A 13,802-nucleotide genomic window follows, 5' to 3' on the forward strand; every position below is an offset into this window, starting at 1 on the left:
CAGTTAAAATACAGGGTGGGCAAAAATGGGTTGACAATTGTGAGTATGTGAAACGCAGTTTATTCTTGTATTATTACTTATTAATCATTGTATTATTTTCTATACAAACTGTAAACCTACTTAAACCCACCCTGTATATCTCAGCAATACACATTTCTAGATAAAAATAGTTCAAGTTCCTTTTTACAAAACACATGTATATTATATAAAGTTTTGAATAAAAAAACAAACAGAAAAAACCCTGGTACCAATGAAGCGTCTGAGCCCTAAGCAAATACACCAGAAGTTATTGACTTAGCGTTTCATTTCCACAATGCTGTCACCGCTCAAAAATGTCCCTGGAAGCACCCCTTCTGGAATCATCTTTGGGCCTGGGACAGTTTTATTTTAACTTTCTCAAACTTCTTTTGAGATAAAATGTAGTATTTAAAATAGTAAGCCAGAAACTTAAGATTTTCTCAACAAATCTTTCATAAAATTTTTTTTCTTCACTTTGGGTTCTAGGAGCAACCCAAGGCAGAAGCCACACGGGGAAAAGGGTTCTTCTTGCACGTGATGGAGGAGGTATTTGGTTACCTGGGACAGACGTGGTGGAGGTTCTAGAGACCTGGCCCCAGGGTCACAAGTGCCAAAACTGTCCAAGGTGGCTGGTGGCAGGGGTTTCTGCTAACTGTCTTGGGGGTGGTTATATGCTTCTGTTTCTCTAGATTGATTTTCCTGATGGGAAATCCCCCAAACCTGGTCCCATGGCCCTCCTGGAAAAATGTCCCAAATTAGCTTATATTCCTTCTAACACATCCCTTCTCTGTTTACACTAGCGGGAATCAATTACACTAGCTGACTTCACTCTAAGAAAATTTCTCAGGACAAGAATGTCTCATCTTTTAGGTGATAAGAGTTGGACCAACCCCCATAATCAGTGAACATTTAGCCTTTGAATTTAACGGGGATGGGTCCTGCTATCGCTTCATCCATTTATATCCCCACAAAATCCCAAGATATACCTGTCATCTTTATTGATCTGGTCTCCAAATCCCACGGTGTCCACGATGGTTAACTTCAGCCGGACGTTGCTTTCCTGAAGCTCGTAACTTCTGGCTTTTAACCGGACGCCTGGTTCATTGTGAGTAGCTGGGTCGCTTTCAAATTTGGTATTGAATAAAGTGTCCATTAACGTGGATTTTCCGATGCCCGTCTCACCTATGGCCACGAGAGAGCAATCACAGAATGTGTCAGTGCCCCTCAGACAGCAGTTCGCGTCATCGGGAGCTTTTCATCATGTTTGTGAAACTTCCAAAAAAGTCACTATCACCAGAAATCCCTCCACGAAAAGATAGTTTGTTCTTTCTATGTGTGATTTACTGAATACCTCCCTAGAAATGTCTTAATAAATTTTAGAAACTATTTACCAGAAAAAGTCTTGAACTTACAGATCAAGATACTCTTCTTTAGCTCTGGATAGAGAAACAAGCTGTAAGCTTGCCTGTGGTCAGTTTGTACATTACAAAGGCAATAAAGTATCTCTCTTCCTCTCCTAACTATTGGTGTGTAAAACTGTTACCCAAAAAAATTATATTACTAAGTTCCTTTTACTAGGAAAAAAAAAAAAGATTTATTCCATTTATACTGAATTATCTGATACCATGTAATATTGTCAAAAAGAATTACATTTTTCAAAACAACACTGTTGACAGTAACAGGAATAATCACAAGCTCAGCTAAGTGACCGAGCGCTGACTTTGTGCCAGGCCCTGTGGCAAGAGCTTCCAAAGCATGACCTCACTGAAAGGCTGTTACAACCCTCCAAGAAACAGTCGGCTGGTCCTGGTTCCTCCGCTTTCCAGCCAAGGCACCAACACTTGGGTAAGGTTCCGGTACCTTGTCCGAAGTCGCACTGTGAAGTGGCAGAGCCAGGCTTCTAACCCAAGTCTGCGTGACGCTAACACCTACACTGAGCCAACAAAGCATCCTGCCTTTCCTATTACAGAAAAAACCACCTGCCTAATATTTTCCAGTTATAGTTATGAATTTGTGTGAATCTTCTATATTATCGCCATTTTCTTTCCCCCTAGTCAGCTGGAGTCAAGGTGGCAAACATTTCTTAGATAGGTCTCCCAATTTCAGGGTGATGTCTGTGACAGTGAAACTGAATTATGCTAAATGACCTGCAACGCTGGCCTTATTAATTCACATTGGTAATTCAAGTCATTAAGTGTTTACAGACCCTAATACGTGCAGAGCAGGGTGGCAGGTACCTCGTACCACTATGCTAATCAAACGGTGAGACCCAAGAAAAACTAGCCGGACCTTCATAATAAAACCAAGCAAAATTCTCCTTAATTCTAATTCTTATGTTGAGTCAAAAATAGTCTGCAATGAGGAAGACCCCACCCTACCCTGGGCACTGGAGGTGGTGCTAGTGACCGAATATGTGATGTTGGAAAAAGGGAAGTAGGAATCAAAGAACATTATCCATAGGAAAGTCTTTTTTATTTTTAATCTGGAAAACCTCCCAATTAGATTTCCAGCTCAATTTCAACATGCTAATATGTTACAGCCCTTCCAACAAATCCCAGGAAAAGTTTCTCTTCTAAAAGACTCCTATGATGCCCATTAGGATGGGGACAATTCCATGGGGGGAAAAATAACTTTGGGATTTATAGCCTTGAGGCAAGTCTCCCACTGTGATGGCAAAGGCCCCTTACCAATGAGAAGTTCCATATTACTCATTGTTTTCCAACATAATGCAAAAGTGAAGTAGGAGTTTTTCTGGATCTGAGCTTTCTCTAATTAGCAGCCTTATGTGGTTTGCCACTGACGACAATGATTCACTTAGAGGATGAGTGGTTCAAGTATGTTTGCCTTCCTTTTTAACCTTTCCCACTGGGCCCCGGATACATGGATGATCAAAGTATTTCCTCTTCTTTCAGCCTTCATTCAGCCAGTATTTTTCCACTGCTTACTATGTACCAAGCTCCGTGCCAAGGTCTGGGAACACGACAATGGACTAGCCGCTGTGGTGTTCTCCCAGGCCTCAGGATCTGGCCGGGGACATGGCTGAATGAATACCGACGAGACCCTAATTATTATGGGAATAATATTCTAAGCGTCTGCGTCACCACATTCCTCTGATGAGCAAGCAATACTTCATACCTAGTGACCACAGGTAACTAACTCAACCAGGGCCAGTCCCCTGAGCAAAGGCCTAATCATGACGCCCTGGGCCAGTGCTCCATCCTGGGCAGTGGCCTCTCTGTCAGAGCTCCTCTCTCTGGCGGTTTGAGTGAGAGATACAACCTTCACATATGGCCATGGCGTAAGAAAAGATATACAGAGAGAAGTGGAATAGGCAGAAGTCAGGAGGCAGCAACGGCTTTAGGTAAATCACAGATGCTGCTGACAGACCATTAGCTGGGAATACAGGAGAAAGAGAGCAGGCAGACACAGTAGAGCTTAGGATCTGAAATTCATTCATTAATAATACCTGAGCATTAACTATGTGACAGGCGTAGGTGCTGGGCATAAAATGGTGAATGGAGACAGACAACGGACACGGCTTGCACTTCTGTAATATCCTGAATGCCATTCCAGATCCCCGTGAAGTCTGGCTGGGGAGCAGTTCAGACGGTTCCTATCTTCCTTACCTTCCTGGAAATTCTTACCAAAAAGGCCTGGCAATAAGAGTAATCTAACCTAGTCTGCGCTCCCTAACATGCTAGAGCTCAACAGGCATATATCCACGATTCATGGCCTAACAGGGGAACTCTGAGCAAAACCAAGTTACTATGTAATGGATACAGAAACAAAACAAGGCTCTCAACTCTTAAGATACTTAGACTCTGGTAGGCAATTCAATACTGTAGGTACTCCAGGCATTTTATGTACCTGTTACATGTGTAACTTTCTCAAGTGTAACAAACTTCTTTTCACGATTTACCTATTTTCAGACCACGGACAAAGGCATGACAGCAGAACTGCTTTATAAAGGTCTCTGTGTAAGGTAAAGATTCTGTCCGGAGAAACTGACCCATTCAACTTTCATCTCTTTCCGTAAGGACAGCAATCACGCCTTCAGTTTCCATGGCCAGGATTCCAGGGTACCATGACAAGATGGAAATTACCATCTCATTTACTAGGCTGAGAATTAGTTAAGCACGTCTCAATGAGGAACATCATGCCTTTTTTTTTTTTTTTTTTTTTAAAGGCAAGGTAATTTTAATTATCACTTACCTTAGGGAGGAAATTATGAACAATTAGCATTCCAGGCCCTACTTATAGTACAGGGTTAATCAGTGGGTTGGAAAACCACTGTTCCTTTAAATTTCGGAGTGCTTTACTTTCCATTTCTAGGTCCTGTGCTTTTAAAAGCTGTAATTAGACACAGTTACTCCAGGAGCAGTGTGATTCACCAAAAGCAGTTCAGTAAGAAATGACAGCTTTTGGAATAAATGTAATTATAGAACTAGGAGAGTTTTTCGGTGCATTCATTTTTGAGGCCTCTCTCTAGCCTCTGAAAGGACATTTTCTATACTTTTGAGGACCTCAAGAACGCTTTTGTTCTTTCTGAGCAACCGAAAGCCTACTAGGCATAGGTTCCAATTCAAACTAAATAGCTATCACAATATTTTGAGAAAATTAATGACTAAGACCAACTTTGAAGCATTTCCAAACTCCCTAGCAGACTACCTGGCATTTATTAAAAGTTAATTGGAAAGAAAGATGATCCTGATAATCATTTATACTGAGATTTGCCACTTTGGTAGATTTTTTTTCAGAGTTTGCTGGTTTTGTTTTTTCCTGTTGTAAATTCCTGTTGGAGGGTTTTTTTTTTCCCTGTTGTAAATCCATCTACTTAAATGCTTAGTTGTTAGAATAATTAGAGATTTACTCCTGAAGTGCTATCCGTGGCTTCTGTTTTTCCTGCCCCTGCCAGTGCTGGTGGAGCATGACACCCACATCACAGTGGAAAGCAGCCCCGCCTCTCCCTTTCTATCCTCGGGCTTATTTCATCCACAAGCCCTAAGTTGGGCATTAAAAAAACAAACAAGCAGAAGGACTGTCTTATTAATTAGCAGGGAATTGCAGACTGATCAAAGAGTTTTATCTGTGATGCAGCCTCTTTTACTCTGACTGCCAAGGCCGGCTACTTGAATGACACCCGAGTAACTGCAGGAAGGTCTGTCCACCTGCCCTAAATATTCTCAACCTTATTCTTGGTTGGAGCCAGATAATCAGAGAGCTATGTACCTAAGCCGTGTTGTTTGATCTCCGCAGAGCATCGCCTTTGATGAAACATGCTTTGGCTAATCCCACCAGCCTGCATGAGGGATTTGAAAGCCCAGCATGTGACACTTGGCACTGCACGGATCGACTGTACCGTCTTGGGGACACTCAGGAACCTAGACCCGGATGTGGGGACATTTACCATATCTCTCTTCTGAAAATCCAAGGGAGAAACTTTTCCCAGGTGAAATTGTGTTTCATCTCGAGCAACTATTTTGTTTTAACTTTACAGATACTAAAATCTGTCACCGTTAAACTTTTAACTTATATCTGGCACAGAATATGTGCTTGACTAACATGTGTTGAATGAGTGGATTTCCTCCATGCTCTGACCACGGGCGGACAGGCAACGTATTCCTGACAGAATTAATTGCCATAGGCTGACCTGACGGCTTTGAGCTCTGACTCTACCCGACTCCACTTTCTTCTGGAGGGCTAATTGTATCTTTGTTCACTTACTCATTCGTTTCACCCTGTAAACCACTTTATATCCTTTCCTGGAAAAGCAACATGGGCTAAAAGAAAAGTTCACGATTTGATTGTATCCTGCAACAGTGTAGTTGACACGACAGCCTTCGCTAAAACGGCCTTAAACTGGTCTGTTTTCTGCTCCTCTTCTGTCACTCCCTCAAGACAATGATGGTTTGGTTATTTTAAGAATTCCTATTTTCAAGATGTATTCCTAATTTACTGCGACCCTGCTACTGAGCCGGTCGTCAGGCAGGGGTGCCACGGGGGACGGCACAGCTGCAGCAGTGCTGACGTCCCTCGCAGAGCTAGTGCCGCTTTGGGAAATGAATGAGAAAGATACTTAAATGTAAAATTGTGAAGAAAGGCTGAAGACTAATTTAGGTTCTCTGGAGGAATACGGCATGGGCAAGACAGAAGAGGCTTTATTTAAACCAAAGTGCAGCTTTGGGGTGATCCGGTGTGTTGTCAGCGCGATGGAGAGCGAGGGAGCTGTGAACCCGGGCGCTCTGTGCCCAAACGGGCATCGAGAATGCCCTTCCCGGCGAAGTGAACACGCGCTCTCACTCTTGATTCCATTTCTCTCCGGAGCGCATCGGAGGCGGGTGCTAATAACAGCCGTGTCATTCAGAGCCTTCAAAACTAGGCTAAACTCATGCCAGGATTAGTCTCTGCCCTGGTTCGTTTCCTCTATTTGCAACCTACGTGGTGTCTTTGCCGCAAAACAAAATCACAATTCTAAGACCTTTCTGATAAACATCATCAGTTTCCTTACTAGGCTCAGAACTTTTTAAAAAAATCCTCAATTTCCTTCCATATTTATCACACGAAAATAATGATGCTATAAACACCGAACATGCACACACTGTGTAAAAAACGACAAGCGCACAGTGGGATGGCGAGAAGAAAGACAGCACCATGGATGCTCCGAAGCTGAATACGACACCTGCCCCTCGGGGTGGCTCTCAAAATGTTTTGATCAGCTAGGATGCTTTTTCATAGACTCTTCCTTTAAAAATAGATGGACTATTGATTGGCAAGGAGAGTTATTTTCTTATACAGATACTTTGCCATAAAATATTTATGGTAAAAAGATTTGATGTGTTCTACTCCTGAGGATAAGTATGCTTGATATTGACGCCGACACCCCCACATTCCAAAGAGCTGATGCTGGTGCCAACCACAGGGCTCCAGAGTTAAGGAAAAGAATCTGTTGGATGACTGGCGTGGAAGGACAGCCAGGTCTTCCTGTGGATTAAGAAAAAGAAAACACAGAAGAATGTGAGCAGCATGCTCCCTAAACCAAAATTAAAACGTGCTTATGCAACTGTGAGGGAGCGCATGCCTCTCCGTGCCCACCCGCTTTCTCATCAGTCTTCCTACCCACAGGGAGCCTCCTGTGTCTGGGGGCTGGGCTCGCCGTCTCCCACCCTGAGCGGGCACCGGACTCAGGTCCATCAGGGACATCCCGTGACTCCTCGGTGACACCTGTCAGGAATGGCGTCTTCTTTCCTCCGGGGCTGCTAAGCTGGCCGCCCTGCTGGAGGCCACGCCGCCCCCACGAAGAAAAAGCCTGAGCGCGAAGCCAAGCAGAAGCAAGGAGGGGCAAGACCAGAGACACAGCCCTGGAGACACTCTCGGGATCCCGAGAGCCAACTGTACTCAACTACACAACTCAGTGAATTACCTTTTTGGTGACTGGAGGCTGAGGAAGAGTCTTAGCTGAGTTTAAACAGGATTTTAGCAATTCTCTATGGAAAATTTCCTAACACAAGAACAGTAAGAGAGAGAGATGCAAGGCTGCTGGCTTTGAAGATCAAGGGTCCAAGAGCCAAGGAAAGCAGGAGCCTCTAGAAGCCAGACAAGCAAGGACACATACTCTCCCTACAGGTTCTGGGAAGGACCGTGGCCCTGGGGATGCCTTGAAGCTGGCCCAGTGAGAAACACGCTGGACTTCTAGAGAACTACAAGATGATAATAACAATAATAATAATTAATAACAATAAATTGGTGTAGTTTTACGCCTCCAATAATAATTTCCAAGTACAGAAAGAGGTAGACAGTTTCTAGAAGGATTTCACAGTGTTATTTCCGTGGAATGGGAATGAGGGTGAAAGAAGAAAAGGAGGGGTTATTTTTTTGAAACAAAAAAGATATACTATTTTTGTTAGTTTAAAAAACTAGTTTTAAACATGTCTAAGAATGGAACCGGAATAAAAATCTAAGACTCATAGGTATTATCACCCACCCAGGTGAGTCACAACAGCAGCTGCTCCGCAAATCCAGCAGGGCAGCCTGGACGTGGCTGGTGAGGAGCTCTGACCAGCGTGACCACTGTGCTGTTTCACGCACGGGGTCGGCCAAGGAGCCAGCACACCCACTTCACACCACACCCCTGCTCAAGCCAGGTCCGTCCAGCAAGGCCAGTCCCCGGGAAGGTTCCCCTATTGCAGGAGCTGCAACACAGCTCACACGTATTTGTGAAGCTGATTTTGAAGACAAGGCTGGGGGAGGCAGAAAAGAGAAGCCAGAATAGTAACTGGTCTACAATTCAGCCCACTTTTCAATAGAAAAATCAACAAATTGCCAACAAATTGCTATGCTAATGAAGAATTGCAGGCTTTGCAAGGAGCATTTACCATAAGAGAAAAGGCAATTCATTTACGCCACTCCTCAGAACTAGCTGCCATTCAGGAGGTCCCCTGCTGAATTTTAAACGGCTCCATGCAGGGAAAGGGGAAAGAAAGCATGAGAACTGGCTGCCGGTCCTGTCTCCTCCAGCCTTCCTCTCACACAGGGCTGCAGACACCAGGCCAGAGCGGGCTGGCCTGTGTGCAAATCAACGCTGGCTTTCCACCAAACAACGCCCAGTGCAGCGGCTGCATTCAACCTGTTCAAATACTTTCAAACCGGAAAATATCCTGCCCCTCCCCACAATGAATATCGTATTTATAAATGGCGGCTCTTACATTGAGCACACACCTTTTCTAAAACCATTTCATTTCATTGGACACGAGAAGTGCGTCTGGTACATTCTGCCCAGCCTGGGTGAAGGACGGCCCACGGGGCTACAGAGAAACACAGAATTCCTTTTGGTCCACCTCAGAGGACGTCTCGGGAGTACATGCCCAGGGGACAACGGCAACCGGACAACGCAGCCCACACCGCCTCGCCGCGGCTTAGCTGGTCATTCACCAGGAGTGACAGGCCGAAGGAAAGGCCATCATCTGTCAGGGACATTTCTGCTTCAAACCAACAGGGGACTTGTATTTCTATTTTCCTCCTTCCTCCTCTTAGTTTAAAAGGGACACGGTTAGAAAGCAGGAGAGAAATACCACGGCCAGAGGCCTACGCTACTGTGTAATGTTTAAAGGGTACAAACAAAACGTACTGAAGGTGCAAATAAGTCAGGTATGTTTGGCCTTTGCCATCTGTCTACCAGGAATAAACGAAGGTCAATTTTACTTTTTATTGTTATTATTTCTTTGGTTCATCCTCCCCCAAGGATGTTTTTTCCATTGACTTTTAGAGAGAATGAAAGGGAGGGAGGAGGGAGAGAGAAACACGTGTGAGAGTCACATCAATTGGTTGCCCCCACCCCCCTGCTCGCACCCTGACTGGGGCCAGAGATCGAACCCGCAACCCAGGTATGTGCCCTTGACCAGGAATCACACCGGAGACCCCTCGGAGCGAGGGCCGACGCTCTAACCACTGAGCCACACCGGCCAGGGCTACAGTCAATTTTAGATTCCAACTGAAGGACAAAAGATTAATTTGACAATTCAGGCAGAAAGTTTATTTTAAATATAAAACAGAATTTTAAGTTGTCTTTTGCTCTAAAAGCAAAAATTTTAAACATTGTAAGTATGTTAAAGGAGAGTAGTTTCAGACTGACTTACTGTAGGCAGGACCTCTTACAAAAGGCTCCAGGGCAGGTTACTGCGGCCCTGCAGTCGGGCCCTAGGAGTAAGTTCCTAAAGGCCTTCTCAGTGATCTTACCCACGCCTCAGTTCTTTCTTTTTTTTCTTTTCCCCAGTTTCTTCTTTTACTGTCTAGTGTCTCGTTAGGGTCTAAGTCCCCTCACCACCCCATCAAAAATGAAAATAAATGTTTTAATAACAACATTAAACTGACCACTAACTTGACTGTGTGACGCAAATAAAGATAATTTGAGTAACACCACGCAACTTACAAAGCATGGACCCAAACACAAGTCTCCACCTTTGTAACTGTGGGGCAGAGTGGGTATGACTGTCCTGCTTTACAATGAAAATAAAAATGGAGTAAAATATCCTTCTGCTTATTTCCCTGAAATGAGTCCCTCTGAGGCACCTGCCCGCTGAAGGTCAGGCGCCGTGCCCGGCAGCAGGTGAGTCACTTACCAACACACAGGATGTTGAAACAGAACCCTTGAGAGGTCGACTTGTTGACCAGCTGGTCAGGAAGACTGTCAAATCCAACATGGCCAGAGAGGGACAAGTTTCGAAGCTCTTCATTCTGGAATTTCAGAGGGGAAATGTTTGAGAACCCATGAGCTGTGCCACCTGACATTACCCTCTCCCTTCCTTTCTTCTAAAGGGCATGGAAGAAAGGGCTTCCCTCTGCCCACACCCTCCTCGGCTCCTACACAACTGACGGGACGAACAATCCCAAAGCCACGCTGCTTCCACAAAGTCACGCCGCGCCCGGAGCAGGCCGCCCCAGCGCGCCTCAGCTCCTGTTACGCGCGCGCTGGTCCGGGGGAAACTGAGCCTCCAGAGGCGGCTATTTCAGATGCGTATTAAGAGACATAAAAAACTCCAACCATTTTGATACCTCTGAACAGTCAAAAAAAGCTTTCAATTACTTTCAACCCAGAGTAAAAAATAAAGAACAATCTTCCAGAAACTCAGTGGATACATGCTTTGTTACAATTGTGGAAGTTCTGTAACCACCATAACGCAACATGTTTAAAACTGCTCAGCCCATGAACTGGTCGCATCCCCTCCACTAGCGGGACTGGCCTGTCCTGCCCTACACAGCTCCTCGCAAGGGCTCCTCATTCCGCCTTCCCAGTTTCCCGAAGGAGGCTGGACTAAGGAGTTATATATTTCAAAAGCTGGGTGACCTAATCTGTTTTCTAAATGGTGCCGACGGCCCCCACGACTTTGAAGGCATCCCGTGGGTGTTGGAGGTGACCTGTGAAACCTTTCTTTCCCAGGAAAGCAGAGGTCAACGATGGTCCTTCAGTTACACCACCGTGGTTCTGGTTTGGGATTCCAGACACTGGATATTGAAAACCTTCCTAAAAACAAGACTCCTGGTGTTCTGGTTACCAGGTTGCCAATGAACTTTATATTCAAAATACTGACGTTTGGGTAAAAAAAAAGCAAGAGCCCCAAATTTACACGGTTTAATAAAAAAGAAAAAGCACTGCCCAGGGTCACTTAGTCAATATTTTAAAAAAATAAAATAATGGTTTTCATTATGCCTGTTTGTGTTAGATAAGGATGAGAGCGATTTCTTTGAATTAGTCAATGGCTGAGACTCCATTTCCAAATCGCTATGGTCACGATATAGGCAGAGAAATGGGACTCCTCGAACGTAGTGATTTTAAGGGACTGCTTTATGAACAGTATAATGTCTACGGCCCTCGCCAGCTCTAAAATCCTGATTCTGTGAAAAAGACTAAAAGCCATCACACTGCCTGAATACATGGTGGCAGCTGCAGGCTTGAGGTCAATGGGACAGGGAACAGATGCTCAGTCTATGAATAGTTTCCTTGAGACCTGCCAACAGTGAATACGAGCCTCAAGGGTAGGCACTTATCCCTGAACAGGGTGGCACGGTGGGCAGCTCACCAGCAGCTTCCGGAGCAGGCCCCAGTGGGCAGCAGGCCTGGTAGCCGGCCCGCCCTCCCCCAGACACCACAGGGCCCTAATTCTGCTCTATCACCCGTCCCTTCCTCTTCGGGTCCCCCTCAACGGTTCAGACAGCAGGTATTTCTAGGGTGTGTACCACATCCGCCAAGACCTGGGGGAGGGAGATTTGAAATGAGTCTGGGTTATATTTAGAATTCTTTCCATCACAGCTGCACAGGGGCTGTTGTGTGTCAGGCTGGGAGAGGCCACGCCAGCCTTCATTTCCGTCACGTCCCTGACTCACTCACTCAGCAAACGGCATTCAAGGAGACAAGGCGAGGAAGAACCATCACCCTACATTCCCTCTCCTCTCTGCCACAATTTTAATGTCCAGGGATCAGGAGGGGGTATGGTTATTGCTCTGGATTCTGGGGTGTTGGGTTTTTAGACTCAGATATCCACCCATGAGCCAATCCTGGTCAAGAATCAGTTAGTAATTATAGCTCTCATCCCGGAGCCCAACGCTCAGCATCTCACATTCTCACCATTTCCAAAGCACGAGAAACCACCCACACGTCCACCGAGTATTTTTATACCCACTGAAAAACCGCACACAAAATGAAGGGTTATAACACAGTTTGGTCCTGAAATCTTTTAAATTTGAAGTTAGGTCTTCAGAGCCTCTGTCTTCTAACACTGTAACATAAAATATGTAAATCTTACAATGCCATTTTAAAACTCCGCAATCTGAGCCTAATTCTCTGCCCAGCATGAAAGGAGTCCTGGGAGTTGCTGCCCGTCGGCCTGTGATGGGGAAAAGGGACACAGGCGTTTCTCCTCTGGTCCACGATCAGGCTGACACACTGGAAGGCTCGCAGGAGATGTGAGGAGAGGTGCGTTTAACGCACAAGGAGCAGCTGAATCAGATCCCTGCCCTCCGGGGCTGATGGGCCCATGTTTCCTGCTTCATGCCTTAGCCGCTTCTGTCCAAAGCCCATGGGGTCTCTTGATTCTGTGGCGTGGGCCCTGAGAACCTCACCTCTTCTGTCTTTACCACTCTCAGAATCGGGGAACTTTCTCTCTGAAGCCCACCTCTCTGCCTGTGTCCAGCTCTGAATTTCCATCAAAGGGGGACCTTCTCTTGGGCTGTCCTATCGGTACCTCAGACTGACATTCACGGAGCTGAAATCGTATTTCTGCTCTCCTAAGTAGGGAACCAGAGCTCCCCGTTTCTGTGAGTGGCACTCACCTGTGCTTGGCCCCACCCAGCCCTGGTATCAGCTCTAAAGTGCTCTCAATGCCACACCCTCTTCTCCCTTCCTGCTAATTCAATGGACAGGCCTCCTGGCCCAGCCAGGCCCCAGCCCCTCTCATGCTCTCTGCACCTTGCTGCCAAAGGGACCTCAGCAAAAAGGCCCACAGCCCAAGCGCCCGGCCCTCCGCCTCAGGACCTCCATGGGCGAACCCCAAATCTCCGCTCCTGCTGGGTCTCCCACTGCCCCCAACGCGCACCTGACACTGCCGGTCAGCTGACTTACTCACCTTCCTGGGACAATCCCAGGTTTATCCCATCAGACTGACTCACACTATTTTCTCCATCTGGAAGAGCCAATGTCTACATATCCCACTGGAACTGTATCTCCACCACTGTCTTTATTGTGACATTTCAGTGAACATGCCCCTCACCAAGGAAAGGAAACCAGTGATCGGATGAGGGGCGGCTGGAGCTGTCTGGGGCTCCACCCACATCATCGTAACAGCTAACGGCTACGGGCATTTCCAACGTTCCAGAAAAGCCCTAAGCATGAATGGACTAGATAACGTACCTAAACAATTCCATGAGGCAGTTACTATCATTACCCAGTCTCAACTTACAGGTGAGAAAACAGCGCACAGAAGCCTAGTAACTTGCCCGAAGTCACACAGCTAGTGCGCGGGGAGCTGAAACGTGAATGTGACGTTCGTCACTGCCATCTCATGATGATCTGAGTCAGCGACTTCCAACCTTTCTCGTCTCATGGCACACAGAAACTATTACTAAAATTCTGCAGCACAACAAAAAACATATATTTTGCCAATCTGACAAAAAAAAAAAAAATTGGTATAATTTTGACTTGTTCACACCCAAGAGCTATTGTGTTGAATGCTGCCCCCCCCCCCCCCCAAAATCTGAGGAGAAAGAGATCAGTGCCCTGGCAACATAGTCAGGTA

The 13,802-nt window shown here is 45.8% G+C and overlaps 1 protein-coding gene across 3 annotated transcripts in view; it reads right to left on the reverse strand.

Moving 5' to 3' along the window:
- The window catches only part of SEPTIN11 (septin 11), an 89,816-nt gene that overhangs the window by 35,839 nt on the left and 40,175 nt on the right, over window positions 1-13,802 (reverse strand). For all 3 annotated transcript variants that reach the window (XM_087826830.1, XM_087826824.1, XM_087826832.1), the window contains exons 2-3: window positions 10,134-10,248; window positions 1,005-1,200 (exon numbers count right to left, since the gene is read on the reverse strand). In XM_087826830.1, coding sequence (XP_087682956.1) covers window positions 1,005-1,200; window positions 10,134-10,248 — 311 coding nt within the window. The remainder of the gene's footprint in view (window positions 1-1,004; window positions 1,201-10,133; window positions 10,249-13,802) is intronic.

This window comes from Miniopterus natalensis, chromosome 1, assembly GCF_054644295.1.
Source record: "Miniopterus natalensis isolate mMinNat1 chromosome 1, mMinNat1.hap1, whole genome shotgun sequence".
In the NCBI taxonomy this organism is placed as follows: Eukaryota; Metazoa; Chordata; class Mammalia; order Chiroptera; family Miniopteridae; genus Miniopterus; species Miniopterus natalensis.